Genomic DNA, 19,520 nt, shown 5'->3' with positions numbered 1-19,520 from the left:
TATCCATTTTTATCCTGATGACATTCTTTATTGAGTCTGAAGAGTAATCGTCCCACTGTGGGTTTCCGAGTGGCAAAAAGCAAAGTGTACCATGCTCTACAAGAGCCATTATGAGAGAAAGGAAGAGGTATGAATGGCGTTCCTCCTTTCTTCTGATGAGCTGGCATCATACCACATATCCAACAGTTCGTAGCATTGGTGGCAACATGGGTATGATGTAACATCTGGATGAAAGTGTTATTCAAATAGGACTGACGATGCTTCAATTCTTGATACGGAAGGGTATAGAAATAGTGCTCCGCCGGCACTGGAGTGGTCAACACAAGCAACTCTCGGGCAGGAGTCACATCCTCCACAAACCATGTGGTTATCCCTACAATAGCTACTGTGAGCATAAAACCTGTTGCACAAAGGATCTTCTTTTTCTCCATGTAAAAATAGAAAATCAATATCTTCCTGAAACTAAAGGTTTGTCAGAACTCTTCCCCTTGGGCAGCGGTCGATTTCTTCACCAACGGGCCAAGACGGGTGTCGCTACACTAATGCAGGGCTGATCCCCCCCCCTTGCCTCACTGGCTCTCCGTTTCACTAACCCAAGGGCCGTTCTGACAACATGTCCTGATACTGAAGAATTCACTTTCTTGGCCTCAGATGATATCGCCTTCCTCCAGGAGTCGCGTGGTCCGGAAAGAACTCCTCAGCGTCGTTCGATTCCACAGCACGACCTTTCTCTGTGGTCAGAATCTCTCGTTGATCGGTCAATACAGCGGGCTCCACCAATCCGGGCGGTACTTTGCGGCAGTGCAGGGAATGGATCCAATTCTTTCTGTTGGAAACTCGCACAGCCGTCCTCGTTGCCAGCAAGACTTGCTCAGGGCCAACCCATCTCGGCTCCAGGCTGTTCGTCCTGTCAAAGATTTTCAGCATGACATAGTCTCCAGGCCGGAGACTATGTCCTTCGCCGGTGGACCGATCAGGGAGCGCCTCCCGGACCTGTTGATGAATGGAAACCAAGTTATCCGTTAACTGTGCCAGATAATCATTCATCATTACACAAGGTACATCATACACAGTCTTAGGTTTTGGTGGACCCCAAATATTCATTGGACGTCCAAAGACAATCTCATACGGTGTAAGACCGATTCGAGAGTGCGGTACCGACCTAATTGACAACAATGCCAGCGGTAAAGCATCTGGCCAAGTCAAAGACGTTGAAGCTTGAATTTTAGCGATCTTGAGCTTCAGTGTACCATTATACTTCTCGACTAGTCCTGCAGATTGAGGGCGGAATACTGCGTGGAACTTCTGGGTGATGCCTAGACCCTTCAGAACATACTTTATAACATCCGCTATAAAGTGGGGCCCGTTATCACTCCACAGAAGTCTACAAACGCCATATCGAGGGAAGAACTCCTTCAACAGCATCTTAGCGGTAGTCATTGCAGTATTGTCCTTCGTGGGGTATGCCTCAACCCATTTGCTAAAGGCACACACCACTACTAGAACATACTTCAAATTGTTACAACGCTCGAGCTGGATGTAATCCATTTGCAAAACCTCAAAGGGTGCAGTAGGTGTTACGAACCCTCCTGCTGGGGTCCGAGTCCCCTTTCCTGGGTTGTACCTCAGGCAGATCATACAGGTCTGCACCACCCTCTTTGCCATGCTAGCAATCTCTGGATGCTCCCAGACTTGGGTAAGCAATTTTACAATTGCGGAAGCTCCAACATGTGCTAGCCCATGTGCCATCTGAACCATAGGTTGTACAAAAGCCGTGGGTAATTTCCATCGATCCATCTGCTTATTTCTCCAGCAACCCTCATCATCCAATTCTCCCTCACTGGACCATTGCTCCCGTTCTTTATCAGAAGCGGTCCTCTGTATTTCTCGCACTTCTTCCTTCGCATCATGCCACCTTTCTACTTGCGACTTCACTACATACATGGCAGTAGCACCAGGCTGCATCGCAGTCTCCCGTGCCACCCGGTCCGCTAACGCATTCCCTTCTCCAACTTTATCGACTACTTTCCTATGGGCGCTACATTTAACGATGGCAATTTTCTTCGGATATGTCAATGCAGTTAAAAGATTATGAACTAATTCCCCATGCATTATTTGTACTCCATGCGACGTTAAGAACCCTCTTTCCTTCCAGAGCAGGCCGAAATCGTGCGCTACTCCGAAGGCATAGCGGCTATCTGTATAAACATTCACACATAATCCTGTACTGAGCTCACATGCTCGTGTTAATGCTATCAGTTCCGCTGCTTGAGCTGATTTCTGCGGTATGCGTGCTGTCTCCACTATTGTTTGCAATGTGGTAATCGCATACGCTGCTGAAGTCGTACCATCTGGTAGCTTCAGGCATGACCCATCCACCCACAGTTCTCCATCTACATCTGAAAAGGGCGTATCCTGGAGATCAATACGACCCTTTGTTTGTTCCTCGGTCACAAGGATACAATCATGTGCTTCTCGTGCCTCAGACCGAGTCTCGGGGTATGGTAACAATGTGGCAGGATTTAACGTCACGCACCTCTTCAACGTAATATGAGGAGCCAAAAGCGTCAGCTCATATCCCGTTAAACGGGCACTGGTCAAATGCTGCGTCTTTGTCTGATTAAGCAGGGCATCAACAGCATGGGGGACTAATACCAACAGCTTATGAGATAACACAATTCCCTCGCTCTGGCGTATTGACACAGCTGTCGCCGCGACCGAGCGAAAACAACCAGGCAATGCTCGGGCAACAGGATCAAGTACAGCCGAAAAATATGCACAAGGGCGCTGCTTGTCGCCGTGCATCTGCACTAAAACCGATAATGCACATCCATCTTTCTCATGCACATACAGCGAAAAAGGCTTGGTATAATCAGGGGTCCCTAACACTGGTGCTGAACAGAGGGCCTGTCGCAGTTTCTGAAAGGCAGTGTCACACTCATTCGTCCAAGGGAGCGGGATAGGTGTATCTTTTGTCAAAAGGGCTAACAATGGCTTGGCTATGTACGAAAACCCTAATATCCACTGCCTGCAAAAAGAAACAAGACCCAAAAATGCGCGCACGTCCTTCTGCGTGGACGGCGTCGGTGTATCCAGAATCACTTGGACACGATCTGGTGTGAGTGCACGTCCCTCCTTAGACAAAAGGTGACCTAGATAAGTCACCTTTGGTCTACAGAATTGCAACTTTTTCCGAGAGACTTTGTGATTGTGGGATGCCAAAAAGGAAAGCAAAGACAACGTACTCGTTTCACACAACTCCGGAGTGTCAGCCGCCAGCAAGATGTCATCGACATATTGAATGAGGGCGACACCCTCGGGCAGAACAAAGGAGTCCAATTGTCTTTTCAAGGCTTGACTGTAGATGCTAGGGCTTTCCGTATAGCCCTGTGGGATTCTACAAAATCGGTAAGACCTATTATTTAGAGTGAAACCAAAAAGGTATCGACTATCGGGATGAATGGGAATCGAAAAGAAGGCATTTTTCAAATCAATAACTGAAAACATGGTCGCCGTAGGCGGGACCAAAGTAAGCAACGTCGTGATATCCGAAACCACTGGGTACTGAGGTATCACGATCTTGTTCACTTCTCTCAAATCAATGATAAACCGATAGACTTTGGCATCCGTATCCTTTTTCAGAATGGGTAGAATCGGGCTATTACAAACATTATAGGGAACTTCTTCCACCACTCCCACCTTAATCAAATCCTGCACAATCTGTATAAGAGCCTCTTCCCCCTCCTGCGAAATACGATACTGGGGAAGGTGTGGTAACACCGCCCCCTCCTGGACACTAATGTGAACGGGCGGAATCACCATCTGTCCCACATCAGTATCCGAGGTGGCCCACAGAGCACGAGGGAGGGCAGCTAACACAGCATCGTCTGTAACCACACACATCCGTTCAGACAGGGGGTAATTGTCATTCAATATCACCCGCACTCCAGCAGGGGAACACCGGATCGTAGCTCTGAAGTGCTTCAGCATATCAAGGCCCATAATATTATCCGGCGTGTTCGGAGCTAACAAAAACGGACAGGGTGCAGAAAAGGAATTAACCTGAAATGTGAGGGGCTGCGAAAGAGGGCTTCGGGAGAGTGTTCCATCAAACCCTACCGATGTAACCATTAAGCCAGATGGGGGAGCCCTCGGAACCAATTGTTTAGACAGCGCACTACGAGTCGCTTCTGTGTCCACTAGAAACTGATCAGTGGAGCCCAAAACCTCAGCTGATACGTAAGGACCCTTCTGATCAACTGGCACCTCAACTGATTCTAACCCCCATCCAACGCATTCCTATGCATACTGAGAATCATGGTACCCAGAACGGTCAATCCCCGACACTTGATACTGATTTTGTCGATCAAAAACATTGACCTATCTCGTTGCTGCCCGGCAAGGTCAAAACGAGCGTGATCAGTAGAATTCCCTCTAAAATTCGAGAAACCCCCTCTACCTCTCGGGCCACCCTGAGTGTGTCCCTGACCGTGTCCCTGTCGTGAAGCATGCAACGCTGGGCAATCTCTGGCCCAGTGCCCCGATTGCTTACAATACGCACATTGATTCCTATTCAGATCAGATCGGCCCGAGGGAGGACCATAAAATCCTCCCCTACCTCTATTTACACCCCGTCGGGGCGGACCATATACTTGCGCTAACATCACCTTCGTTTTTAAATCCTTCGATTTCTTTTCCTCCTGCCCCTTCGCTTCTAGCTCCTGGCGCTCATAGTACTGAGCTATAGTCAGGAGGGCTGTCGGGGTCGTAGTGGACCAAGAACTTTCACTCGCTTTGAGGCGAGCTGCAATTGCCGGTAATAAATTCGCCACATATTTGTCAGCAAAAAGGTGCCGACCCGTATCATCCGTAAGAGACTGACCACTAAAATCATGGAACGTCTCCTCAAAGCGCGTAAAGAAATCTGCAACTGATTCATCGGCTTTCTGCTTGCACGAGGCTAGCATATTCCAGTCAATCTTTTTAGGAGGAATGATGGTCTTCAACTTAGTCAGAATAGCAGCGGGGAGATCTAAGATAATCTGAGGTGGTTTCTGCGCGGGCTTTCTCTCCCTATCCTCATCCTCAAGTTCAGACCATCGAGCCTTAAAAGTGGCAACATCATCCACCTTCCGCACGGATCGCCACATATCTGGTGGTAGAATAAGCCCAAAGAACAAATCGATATCTGCTAAGGTCATAATACAAGAATTCAAGGCCCCCTCGACTTCTTCGTAAAAGGCCGCTGGATTCTTGCGGGGATCAGGCAACGCATTCTTTAATGCCATGACGTCAGCCCTGTGCCAGGGAGTATAAACCCAATTGTACACAAAATATCCCTTAGCATCGGCGGAGGTAATATCCGAGCTGGTCCCCGCTCCTTTAGGAGGAACATACAAAGGCGCCGCCTCGCGCATTGGTTTAGCATGCACTGGATCGCTCTTATCTGATTGAGAGGTGGATGAATGGCCGCCTCCGGTACGCGAATCCGACCGCTTTTCCTCCTCAAGGTGTTGGCGCGCTTTCTCTTTAAGATCTGCTGCCGCATCCCGCAGCGCAAACAGTCGCCGAACCGCCTCAGGCGCCTTAGAGGGAGAGAAAACACCATTACGCAATGCTTTAGAATCTAATACCACATCATCAGGTTCAAAGACACTGGAATATTTCCGAAAGGCAGCAATCACTTCATCAGAAAAGTGTCCCAAGAAATACAACCTTTCTCTATCCTGCCACGACTCCCAAGAAGCCAACAGTTCATCAAGGGATAACTTGCCCTTACATGCACGATAGGAAAACTGTCGAAGCTCACCCATTCGCTCAGCCGATAACATGGACCGCGTGTCTACCTTACTTGAACCCGATCCAGAATCTTGTGGCCTCGGGGCAGACGCGCCAACATAAGGAGGCGGAGAACGATCTAATAAATAAAAATCATCGTCATGATTATTAAGGACAGGATAGAGTGGCTGACGAACAGCATATTGACCCGAGACTTGTAACCTGCGTTCTTTCTCTTGTTTCTCCGTCTGTTCTCTTTCCTCCCGACGCTTTGCTTCCTGCGCTCTCACATGATCATTCTTTCGTTGCTCTTTATCAAACAGCGCTTTCTCACGTTTCTCTCGCTCACGCACTTCCTTCACCCACAGTCGCACACATTCAAACATGTCTTGACGCGCACGCCGTTTACACATACACTGTTCCACATACTCAATCTTACGTATATCAAACGACCCATACAACGGCCACCGTAACTCAGGATCCTTTTTGGTATATTTCCTCCATACTGCGCTGTACATTATGGAGGAAAGACCATGCTTCACATACATATCCCTATTAGGAGTCCCCTCTGGGGGAGCTGGAGCAGATTCCTCGAGGTTTAACCGGTTTCCAAAGCAGCAGCACCACTTACGGAGTGCGCTAAAAGCAGGCATGCTCAAAAATAATGCAGAATATGCAGTATTATCAAAAAAATGGCACTTAAACGTTGTGCTGTTCAAAGTTACACAGTTCCGGAGAAATATCTCCACATTACCTGCCTATATGTGTTGCAACGCATATATTCTCACAATAATCAATACAAGATATGACCGGTCATCACAAATCAAACTCAAATAGCCAACCCAGGCTTCAAAAACTCGGAGCAAGTACCGTACAACGGTTCTTACCAATCAAGAGTCCAGATTCCAACTGCCAAGCTCCGAAATTCGCCCAAACGGCTGTCACGGCAAAACCGACAGAAGAGGTCTCAGTCGAAGACCGGCGCCACCCAGATGGTCAGCTCGGAAGGGAAGGAAGAAAAACCTCGGGATGCCAGGACTAAAGTGCCTCTGGCAGTGATCACATCCCCGGCCAAATTCCTCACCTTCGTCGCGACCAATCCTTCGAGCATCCGAGTCGCCGATGAGCCCCACGTGACGGGCGCCAATTGATGAGTACAGGCCCCAGCTAGGCCCGCAGGACACAAGGGTTCGCTCTCCTGTAAAGGAATCTATAAGGAAGTTGGCACGGAAACTGCAAAGTACAAAGACACAGTTTATTAACCCTTAAGGGTGGTCCTACAATCCATACAATACCCTTCAGTATTGCATAGAGTAGCACAAAGAACTTGCATACGCTGTCCCCTTTTATACACAACAGAGGGGCTCGTAAGTGGGAGGATACGACATGAGACGAAGAATGTTACCTTTTATGGACATTTGCAATACAAGATCGATATGTGGGCGGAGCTGACATACTCCTTAAGCCCGCGAAAACATGGTCAAGCAAGGACTAACTGATAACAGATGTGGTCAAGTCTGGGCATGCGCCAGACGGACAAAGGAACTATTTATAGACTGTTACTAGGCGGATTACAAGAGCAACTGACACAAAGATAAGACTCTTCTCGTGCTGAGCACGTGGAGACATAACAATACAAAATGGAGTCCAGACTTCAGTCAACATAACAAAAGGGGCATGTGTAAGGCAAAAGAATTCATGTCTTTAGTAAATGCTTAATCACATCGAAGTTGCAATTTACAACAGTATTGCTGCACCATTCCATAACCACAAAAGAGTGGGAGACAACAACCCAATCAGAAAAGTGGGTAGTATCACTGCACTACCCAACATACCAGGAGACATGCTCCCAAACGATCATCTAACTGCACACCATTAAAAGAAATAATGGTACATGTACCCATGAAGAAAGAAACTTCAAACACCATGGCTGCATATTACGAGCACACAAAACAATCTGCGCATGCAGAGCACTCTCAAGACCTCTGCGAAACCTACGAGAAAGCCAACAGTAAAGCATTGAACCTTAGACAATCAGGCATCAAAGAAAATGAACACAACCACTGCAGGGCAAAGCAAGGCATTGACCACAAGAAGATATAACACCGAGCAAGGACAGGTGGCAACCTCTGGTGAGCGACCTCTCACCCGAAACACAGCATAGTCTCCGTACTTCAATTGTTGCAAGGGATAATGATGCTTAACACTTGGTTAATGTCTCTTTCTTGCATTATTGTCTCCATAATTTGTGACATAGGTAGTTTCTCACATAGTCGTGCTCTCCTGCTGAATACTGGTACAGAGCTACTCCTAACCATTTCCGGTATGTTCATAGATCTCACTGCCAAAATAGACACAGACGCGGTTTCTCTGGTGGACAAGAACAAATAGCAGAAAAAACTACCTTCACCACGAATGAATGTGAATCAGTATAATGTTGACAACTTCCCACTTGTCAATTGTTCGTTGTTGAATTATTTCCTTATGTCACATTTATTCCTTATTGTTGCCCCGTAATGAGAAGCAAACGTTGCGGCCAGCAAGACAGACTCGAAAACAACAGCCGGCTGCGAAAACGGCTCTACACCAAGCATGCAGCTGCCGCGATGGACCTCTTGCAGCATGCATTCCAAGACAACAACAGAATGTAGCAACCTGGTGCAACCCAATTGGAAGATTCCCTGATAAAGGGGTGGGGAGGCATGAAAATGTTTCAACTGTTCTTACGTGGCTCCAATCAATGCTGAATGCATCACACAACACCGTGATCACCATGAAAGTCAACAAAATACATACCAACAACCAAAGATGGCCGCCAGTACGTCGTTTGCGTTGGTTTTCAAAGAAGATTAGACATTGTGTCCAAAGATGATATCATATACAGGGTCGTTTCACGCCTGGAATGAGTGCTGAGAAACCTTAAAAACTGGTAAGGCTCGCCCGTATCTCGTGCTACTGAAACAGTGCGTTTACAACTACCAGCTGCACAACGTAGTTGAAATGCGCAGTAATAACTTAAAGTACTCACAGATAATGATTAATACACCGCCAGCAGTCTTTCCCATCTTAAGTAAATGCATTGGCTCACCAGCAGTGCCGATTTTCCTTTCAACAAGTTGCTCTTGCTAATTCCTCTGGGGCGCCGATGGGTTGTTACCACGCCGCAGACACAGTAGGTCTGGTGGACACAACTCAGTTGTCTATACCTACACACCAGGCTGGCAACAAGGCAACACAGGTAACTTTGAATTCTTCAGGGGCACGCAGCTGGGTTAGATCTGGCACGCCCAGGTTTAGGCCGACTGGTCTGAAGGTAATTGGTAGCGCTGAAAGCTGCCAGAATCCTTGTTCCAATCATTGTTCATAGTTTCAATAAAGTTTTATTTTTTATTTGCTGTAGATCCTTTCTAGGTTCTTTACAAAATCAGTTACAACACTCAGGTTATTTTTACCCAAATCGTCGCCAAAATATGTAGTAGAAGAAAGCAGGTCTGGTTCCATGTAGATTCATCAAGTAGGTTTATTCAGGATAAGATGTTTTGATGTAGAGAAGAGCCCCACCAGGAGCAGTCTTCCTGCTGCTCAGCCCATCCACCAACTGAATCTCTCATTCACCAACATTCCACTGCCACCTCACACACCAACATTCCATCATCACAGTCACACTGGCTGAGCAGCAGGTACAACAGGTGTCTAAACAATTACATATATGTAATGAAACCTAAGGCAGTTGCACAACCAAAGGTTGCCAAAGTTAAAAACGTACCCTTTTCCATCGAGGAAAGCATGAAGAAAGAATTAAACAAATTATTAGACAATGGTATCATTAGAGAGGTGGAAGCCTCTGAGTGGCTTACGCCGATTGTAAAGGTACGCAAAGCCAATGGAGAGCCTAGATTGTGCATGGACTTGAGAGAGTCGGTTGTGGTGGACCAATACCCAATGACAAACATCAATGAGATGTTGACTTCTCTTGATGGCGCAAAACATTTTTCATATTTAGTTTTAAGTTCAGTGTATCATCAAATTGAACTTGATACAACCTCTCAAAACGTAACTACTTTTGTCACCCCTTTGGCACGTATAAGTAATTAAGAATGTGGTTTGGACTGAAATGCATGGCTTCTGTGTTTCAGAGAGCCATGGAGAGATTGTTAAAGGGAATAGAAGGGGGGAGAGTCTATCAAGATGATGTGCTGGTAATTGGGTCCAACATAGGTGAGCACTTTGGGAGGTTATGTGATGTTTTGGAGAGAATGCAGAAAGCTGGTTTGACATTTAAAAAAATGTGGAAAATGCTAATTTAATGTTTCAAAAAAAGAGTACATGGGACATTTGATAACGGGCATTGGTATCAGAGCCAAAGCTAGCTTAGTGGAGGCAATTAAGGATCTACCATCTCCAGAGTGTAAAGAAGAATTTGTGAGGTTTCTGGGGATGGCTGAATTGTATAATAAGTTGATTCCCAAGTTTGCAGGAAGGACTATATGTATGAGAATACTCCTAAAGAAAGGCAAGGAGTTCATTTGGTGTGGAAAATGGCAGAGAAAGTATGGCAATGTGAAAACGAGTATGGAAAATGGTATGGATCTGGGAAGTTTTGACTTGAGGGATGAGACAATCGTTATGACTGATGCTGGTTCCAAAGGCTTAGGAGCTATTTTAATGCAAAAGTCTGAGGGTATGTGTAGGACAATTCTGTTTGTGTTGCGCTGGTTGAGAGGTGCAGAAAGCACCATTATCGAAAAGGAAGCCCTAGCTGTTTTCTGGGAGGTTAGACAATTACTGAGGTAGTAGATTAGTACCATTTCAAAAGTTAAGAATGAGATTGTTCAATAGCACCCAAGCAAGTCATATGGGATTATCCTATACAAAGGTAAGAATCAGGGAAGGATACCGATGGCCTGCAATGGACTTGTTGGATGATGGATAGAGAAGTAAGACATTTTGTGCGTGCATAGTGACAGAGTAAAAATGTACAGGACACAGCCTATTGTGGTAAGAGAGCAATCTGCAGACGTTGCGTTGGATATTCTTGGGCCGGTGAGGGTGAAAACTTGTGATGTGTATGCCCTCGTATACATAGAGATGTATTTATGCTGGCCAGAAATAAAGGAGGGGGAGCGCTGTGGAATCCAAAGATATCATTTTTTTCTGGAAGAATTGTTTGAAAGGGAAGGTTTTCCATCCGCCATTTTGACTAATAATGGTGTTCAGCTTACCTCAGAGATGGTGGAGGAATTTTTGAGTGCAAGAGGGATCAAGTACAAGAAAGTGGCACTCTGTCACCTACAAATGGATGGCATTGTGGAATTTTTGATTGAGGTTTTGAGGGAAAGTTTGCAGCAATCTTTGGCATGTGGCATGAATTGGGAAGATGGAATGGAAGAAAAGTAAGGGAGTATTGTCTCACACCTTATTCCACTACAGGTGTGTCCCCGTTTCAGTTATTTAGAGGAAGGATTCCTAATAGTGAGATGGCCCCAGGATGGGTACATGATAAACGCAAAGAGAGAGATTACTGATTTGGCAGGGTTGGCAGAGGTGAAGAATGGAGAAAACGAGAAGAGAAAAAAGTTGCAAGTAAAGGAACTGTGTTACAGGTGCAAAGCGGTCAAGAAGACTATGGAACGTGTTGGGGATTGGTTAAATATTAAATCTCCGTATGGGATGGTGGAAAAACCTAAAAATTCAGTCAACCATTTAGAGTAATACAATTATTTAAGCATGCAGTGATAACAAATGACCGGAGATTCTGGAATCTTAACAGAGTGGCAAAATATTTCCCGGTGGAAGGAGGTGTGGGGGGGTGCTGTCTCCTCAATAAGTGAATCTGTGTATCAGACCACAGCGGGAAAGGAGAAAAGAACTGCGTTTGCAAGACTATGTTTGATGTCAGTTGTGTGGAATGGCTTTGTGTATATATTTCATATGCTTCTGTGCAAGTGTAAAGACTACAGCTTGTTTGTTCATTAGATGAAGTGAGGAAGGTGATGTGGTATTATGTGACTGAGTTCACAGTTACTAAGTGAGAACTAAAGCGTTCTGTAACCATGTGATGATGTGTGACCTGTAACCAACACATCATCAATGGAATGAGGGGATAGACTTGTATGGGTGGCAGTTGGTGGGCAGACACGGACCTGTGCTGTCACTGTGGAGGGGTATCTGTGTTTTCCATACTTAATAAAGATCTTATTATCTCCATGGTTTGCTGCCTGTGGTCACTTTAACACTGGCTACACCATCAGGCTGAAAAGCAGGGTGCCAGTGAGTGGAGGAACTGGCCCAATAGCCTGGCCTTTGAGGCTCCAGTGCAACCCATGTAATGCCTATTTCCTGCCGAAGTGGGTGCCATAATGTCAAAAAGAAAACAAATCACAAATCTCCCAGACCCGCTTCAGAGCAAAATCTATTCCTAGAGTGATTTGGGGCATTCATTTTAATAATGCTTAGTAGTGCCCTAGAAGGGCATTGATCTAACCATGAAGTCTTGTGATATTTGGAAAGGTGTTAAGCGTGGCAGACCTCAGTTTAGCTCCTACAGCGGTTTTAAAACTTGGCTTCATGAGTCTTCTAGGTCCACAGAAGCATATCCCTGGGTGATGTTTTGCTAGATGTTAAGCACTTCAGAAGTTGGTCTAATAGTTCAGATGGTCTTGGGTGTATTTGTTTTTGGTGATAGGCTATTTAAGTTGCTAGGTAACTGGGGTAGTGTAAAAATAAGGCCGTCTTTGAAATGGGTAACAATTTCGGGGTTTTATTGATGTGTTTAGAAAGATACAATAAATTGCATATTCCTTAAAAAGTAAGTAACATCCAGTGTATATCTTGACACCTTGATGTATTTTCGGTGTTGAATAGCATTATAGACAAGGGCTTATGTTTTACATTTAGTTATTATGGTTATACCGTTACTGAGCCATTAAGTAGGCATTGTTCGCTGCATCCCCCATGTTTTACTAGCTATATTGGGAGAATTGTGTTTTTAGCGGTTCAGGAGTAGGATGCACGAGTTAGGGGATAGGGCTAGTTTCGCGTTAGCGGTGTCTCTGGCATAAGGGTTTCGGGTACATTCAGAGGATTTCTTAACTTGTTTGACTTTTTAGCATGCTGCCCTGTAGTTTGTGAGACTCTTTAGAGGGTGTCCCCGTAGGGCAACATTAATTTTTGTGTGTCATAAAGTATGCTTCCTTTTCATTAAACCAACATTCACTGGACATTGATTTATTAAGGGATGTTCGTTGCATTGTTGACTTGCAAGTCTCTAGCTCACAGCACCTCCCCTAAGTAAGCCTTGGACTGCTCTGCCTTACTTCCCTGAGAGTGATGTGATGAAAAGGGGTACTTGGTTCCCAATTTGGGTGTCCACAGTATTGGGCCCTAAGGCACCAGAGGCGAGAGACATCAGTTGTCACAATTGAGACACAGCACCTTCTGTGGCCCTGGGATCCTCTGAATCTGGCCCTATTCCCCACATACAAAAGGGATTTTGCCTCAATCAAATCTCAGTCTATTTTCGTTCCCCAGAGCTTTCCACAGCAGGGCTGGATCTACACCACCAGAAGTCGCTTTTAGGTCGGCCTAAAGTTGGTAACACTAGGGCTAATGTCCGCTGAACTATAGCCTTCCCAAAGAGTCTGTTTTCATGTATACAACATACCTTGCTGTCCCATCTCATTCCCAGTCCTGGAGCACCTCATTTGCTAACTGTGATTACTACGGGTTTTATAGAGATATAGAATAAAAACTGATGTGCCACAAGAGTACATTTCAACATTTTTGCTTCCACATTATAATCTCTCAACCTATGAGAATATTCTTTTAACAGTAAATGCCCTCAATAAGTCATTTTGAAGAACCTCTTGGCGAAGAGGGCTCTCCTAAATGCAATGACTTGATCCTATTTTCAAAGTATCTTATCTCCTTTTGAATGTTCTTCTCTTGCATTGGAATTGCTGACAAGATGCCTCAGTGACTTAATGCTTTCCACTAACATTGGCAAATTTCAAGTTTCAATTTAGGCATGGCCAATTCAGCCTTCTATCCTTCAGGGTTTGGTCACTTGTGTACCAATAAATTGGGTGAAATTAACACCTGTTATTTACAGGGGTTAGAAGTGGCGAAGACAAGATTTGAAGGGCCACCTGAAACAATGTATTTTTGAAGTTGATCACTCCAGTTTGCCACGAAATCTAATGATCAGCTCAAAGATCCATCCATTTTTTTAAATAAAAAACTCTGCTATTTGAGTCTCTCACTTCTGAGGGACCAGAGATAACTTCCAGTTCTCAATGATTGTTATTATCTAGAGGACCACTGCTCCCTCTCCTTACAAACAAAGTTCTACAGTGGGCCATTAGCATTATTAATCACCCATGCCTTTGGGTTATGCGTGCAATACATTGACAGTCTGCTGAACTCTACAAAGACTGGCTTATTTACAAACAGAATACACACTAGATGAACACACATTATACACAACCCAAGGTCTATTTAAGCTATGATGGTTAAAAGGAAGGGGAGGTGGAAGCTTTTTGCCTTGAATGACTAGATTGGAAACAACTGTGGGTGTGGTACCCTAGGAGGCAAAGGGGCTAACTATTTACTCAGCATAGAGCTCCTCCAGGGTACATCCAAGACGTTTTTCCTGATGCATTGCTGTATAGGTAGGGAATAGGTGGTGCCAACCAAAGTCATATCATTTTCCCCGGAGGGAAAAACGGCTCTTTTGATTGTTATGCTACTTTTTTTCTTTAAGAGTGGGGCAGGATATGAGGGGTTTCTTCGTGACTTAAAGGGGATTGGTAACTGTGAGTTGCTTCTCATAGTCGTTTTTATGTCAGTTAGCTACGGCTCCTGGTACGACCATGTCAAGGGATGGTGGGAGAAGAGAAAAGACCAGCGCATCTTGTACCTGTTCTATGAAGACATGAAAGAGGTGAGAGATTGAAGCCCTTAACTCCACAGTTGTGAATCCCCCTTACAAAATCTTCTCTATGTCTTCTCTCTATTGAGCTTCAAAGAGGACACATTACCTTGGTGCCTACACCCCTCTCTTTCTTCTTTGCAGGACCCAAAGCGAGAAATCCGGAAGATCCTCCAATTCATGAAGAAGGACCTGGGGGAAGAGACTTTGGAAAAGATTGCTCACCATACTACATTTGAGAAAATGAAGGATAATTTGATGACAAACTATAAGACACTGCCAAACAATGTCATGAATCAGGAGGTGTCCCCATTCATGAGAAAAGGTGAGCACCCCCCATTACGTGTGTCCCAATAATTCCAATTACCATGTAACACGGGTTAATGGGTTCATCTAAATTATGAGTTATGGTGTTTCACAAGATTTCTGCTACTAAATAGAGCAGAAACCTTTTTATAAAACACTGGGAGAAAACATGTAGAAAGTGCTAAAACAATGGAGGATATTCACAAAGAAGTGGCGGTGAGAGGTGTTAGCCTCCTTGGCTTAACTCCTCTCACAGCCACTTCGGAAACACCAGGCTGCACCCTATTCACAAGAATGTGGTGCAACCTGGCGTTTCCCCCATCAACGGCGCTAAGTCTCACAACTTAACGCCAAATCAGGCCCCCTTGCACCAGAACTCAAGGGTTTCTGCAAGCAGGGAGGTTTGTTAATGAACAGGAAGGTGCCCCTTCCTGTACATTAACAAACCGAAAATGCCAGTTTGCTTTTTTCATGTGTGCTGCTACATGCAGCACACATGGAAAAAGAAAAAACAAGGAGAAATACATTTTTTCTCCTCGTTTAGCCACCTTAATACCTGATTTTTCTAGGTTGTATGTTTGGCCCTGCCACCTATTATCGCCGCCCTTGATAATAGGCAGTAGCGTCAAACTCAATGGGTGTTGCGGTGGTACACCCACCGCAACACCCACTGCACGCCCCCTTTCACGCTAAGTTAAGTGTTAAAGGGGCACTATTCTCAAGGCAGCGTTAAGCCACTTAACATGACTTTAAGCCACGTACGTGGGTTAACGCTGCCTTGAGAATAGGGCTCTGGCCTTATCGCCACGGGAACGTCAAAAAAAGTGACGTTCCCGTGGCGAGATAGGGCTTGAGAATATGCCCCAATGATTCCTGTGTGATGTTACCCACAATATTGTAATCCCCGTTCTTTTTTTATGCCCGGAATTACCGTGACCCCAGGTTATTGTATTTCAAAAATGGGGAAATAATGGGATTATTTCGGGGCTACTGGTAATGAGGAGCAAAGTGTCTGAGCAACACTCTAGATCCTAACAAGGCATGATTTTTTTTTTTTTGCATCTTTTCTAAAGCTCGAACTCGACCCGAAGGTATTGGAGCGCTATACATGGGCACCGTATTTACATTACATATTCAGTCACGGGGAGATTAAGTGATTTGCCCAAAATTACAGGATGTGGACGCGACCCCCAGGCTCGAACCCTGGTTTCCAGCACCAAGGTCAGCAGCGCAGCCGACGGACCACATCCCCTCCCCATTTTGCTCCAAGCTGAACTGCATTGATCAGAATAGGCCCATTACCCCTATTTTTTCTATTCTGTCTAAACAGTGATTTCTGAACGTTTTCAAATCCTTTCTAAATTCAGTGGTTTTAATTGAAGGAGAGGGAGTTAATGCGAAATTCCCAAGTTCACACTGACTGTCTGAAGATGGAAATAGAAGAACCAGAGACATATGCTATTCCTAACTAAGCTCTACTGTTGCTTCACTATGCCACCCAAGTTAGCTAGGACAGATATACTTTAATTATTTCTCATGATGCCTTCAAAACATATTAAAGGATACTATCTCTCTGCACAGGTATTGCTGGGGACTGGAAGAACCATTTCACTGTAGCCCAGAACGAAAAGTTTGATGAAGATTATGAGAGGAACATGGCTGGCAGCTCGTTGCACTTCAGGACAGAGATCTGACATTCCAGTCAATGACCCGCCAAAGACCATGTGCAGTAGTCCAATCGGGAAAATGGCAAAGCTACAATAATAATTTAGGAGTCGAAATAGAAATTTAAATGGTAAAGGGAAATGAAAAATATGGAGACAGATTGAAAATTATCCAAAGACTGTAGGCACAAGTTGACCAGAGAAAAATATTGCATTGGGGATGCATAGGACTATGATATTGGAGAATAAGATTGTGAGAATTAAGGACTAAATAATTGACAATTTTCAGGAGTTGCTATAGGCAATACATACAGAGATGCATAAAAAATAAATCAAAATCTTTATATTGTGTGTGCAAAAAGGATATGACGAACAATTGGATGATGTAATGACAAATATGTTATCAGTCCAGACAGAGAATGATAGGAGGCACTTGGATAGTCCTCCGGAGGACGCCATTTTTTCCTGCAGTTTTATATTGCGCGAAGTTGACCCAAAGGCCTCAGATAGCTTTTCATGAGCACCAGTTGCATTGCACACGAACACGTTGATTTTTAAGTCACATAGAGATTGAGGGGCACATGTATCAAAGTACAAGTTTGCGAGACCTTAATATTGATTGTTTACGAATCGCTATTAAGGAGTCGCAAACTGCTATGTAGGTAGGAATCTGCTAATATTTAGCGATTCCTATGCATTCCTTATTTGCAACTCGCAAATTGAGAGTCGCAAATAAGGAATGGCTTCCCATCCATTCCTATGGGCCAAGAGGCCCATAGGAATGAATGGGTATAGTGTGCGCAATTTGTGAGTACCTAATAGGTACTAGCAAATTGCGCACGCAATTTCAGGGCTATAAGGGTTCCTAAAGGACACCCTGTTGCACCCCTCAAATGTGCATGTGTGCACATGTGGCGCACATACATGCCCAAAGGGCATGTATGTGCACCACATGGCACTTTGAAAAATGCATAAATTGCATTTGTAAAGGAAATCGCAAATTACCACCAACCTGAAGTTAGTTGGTGATAATTTGCGATTCCTTACAGCAAAATCACAATTTGCGATGCCTCCCAGAATGGTATTTAGGGAATCGTAAATTGCGATTCTCTAAATGTTTGCGCAAAATAGGGAATATCCAATTTTGCGATTCCTTATTATGCGAGTGGATTTCTACTTACCTGCCTTACACACAGCTGTATTGCGATCGCAAACGCTGAAATTCTGCAAATTTCAGCATTTGCAAACGCAATTTACCTCGATACCTCTGGCCCTAAGTGATTTGCCCACAAACACAGAATGTTTGTGCTTCCCGCTGTCTCGAACCTGGTTCCGTAGCATCAAAGTCGGCTGCCCTAGCCGTTAAGCCACACAAGAAAAAGTTACAATTTTAGCAAAAATTTACAGAGATAGAACACAGAGAGAGAGATAGGATAGAAACGAGAAAAGGACCCTGAAAGGCATTACCAGTGGAAAAGTTACTGAGGAGATTAGGACGATCTGCTCTTTTAAAAGGTGAAAATAAGTCATGTTATATAAGAATCAGAAATGCTTAATGTGGCAGGAAGTAGTAAGACGGTGCTCCAAGAAGGGCGTGTCTGTAAAGTGTGGCAAGAACAGCCAAATATGATGGCATCAAGGGGACTTTTTCGGGAAGAGAAATAATGCATGTTTAATAGATTCAAATGCAAAGCAGAAATAAGAGAGTGAGGGGATAAAATAAATGGTCAGCAAGGAGATTGGTGCTGGATAGTGCTGAGGGTAGTGGAACAAACAATGCAGCATTGAGTTAGGCAATGTTCAGAATGCGAAGCGTTGAGATGCATATATAGGTAAAAAGTTAGAGAACAGGCTTTGAAAGTAACCGGGGGTGTGATGATGGATGAAGGTGAAAAGGGGAGCAGAGTAGGCAATCAGAGAAGAGCTGATAGGTCAGGAGAAGGGAGGTATTGGCCTTCTCCTTCTTCTTCCGGCTAGTCTTCTTGTTTACGATACTAATCCTAATACTCCTACCACTAATAATAATCATTAGGATGATGATGATATTACCATTTTGTTTAGACTCATCCAGTTCTTGTAACCATAAAAAATGTTCACACTTGTTTACAAAAATTTTAAAATGTTCCCTCTGAAAGCCTTATTTACATTTACTCATAGTTCTTTCTATTTCTCTACTTGAAAACTCTCCATACTGTAGCAATTACTTAAAGTGCAAATGCAAAAGCATCTTCCTGTTTCTAATATAAACATTTTCCTCCATTGATTTCAGCGATGCTCTGCACCAGCATTTCCATCAACATTAGCTCACTGTTAGATACTTTGCAAGTAAAATTAATCTGCATCAATGTGGACTACGAATCATAAACATAACACCTACACTACGGTTGGCCTGATAGAACTGTGAATGAGAGGTGCATGAAAGGTGTGGGGATCAATAGAGAACATCTCATATAACTCTGTTGAAGAGGTTATGGATGCCACGATCATGGTAACCATGGCTGGACTGGGAATCCAAAGCAGTCCTGGAAAACTCTTGTCAAACCAGCCCCAGTATGGTGCATAGTGAGTGCAGCGAGTAAGCCTGACATTTACTAGGAGGTTTTGGGGTGATTCCCCCCCAAGAAAATCTTGGCAAAAATAGCACATTCTACAACACATTTTTCATTATATATTCAATTGTATTTGCTTTTTAATCATAGTAAACTAGGACTTTAGGGTGCACCAGGATTCAACAATTGTGTCAGGGTCTTGAATGATTCCCTCACTATCATTTTCCAACAGTGCCTCTCATCTCTCTATAGCCACTCTCTCACATGTATTTCATTTGTTTTATAGCATCTCTC

General features: G+C 44.4%; 1 protein-coding gene across 1 annotated transcript in view; it reads left to right on the top strand.

Moving 5' to 3' along the window:
* The window catches only part of LOC146811895 (sulfotransferase 1 family member D1-like), a 266,881-nt gene extending 250,014 nt beyond the window's left edge, over positions 1-16,867 (top strand). The window contains exons 6-8 of the mRNA XM_085618859.1: positions 14,625-14,719; positions 14,852-15,032; positions 16,595-16,867. Coding sequence (XP_085474985.1) covers positions 14,625-14,719; positions 14,852-15,032; positions 16,595-16,707 — 389 coding nt within the window. The 3' untranslated portion in view covers positions 16,708-16,867. The remainder of the gene's footprint in view (positions 1-14,624; positions 14,720-14,851; positions 15,033-16,594) is intronic.
* The last annotated feature ends 2,653 nt before the right edge of the window (positions 16,868-19,520 follow it).

Source organism: Triturus cristatus, chromosome 7 (assembly GCF_964204655.1).
Source record: "Triturus cristatus chromosome 7, aTriCri1.1, whole genome shotgun sequence".
Taxonomy (NCBI): Eukaryota; Metazoa; Chordata; class Amphibia; order Caudata; family Salamandridae; genus Triturus; species Triturus cristatus.
The sequence above is the reverse complement of the archived record's forward strand: the minus strand, read 5'-3'. Positions and strand labels throughout refer to the sequence as shown.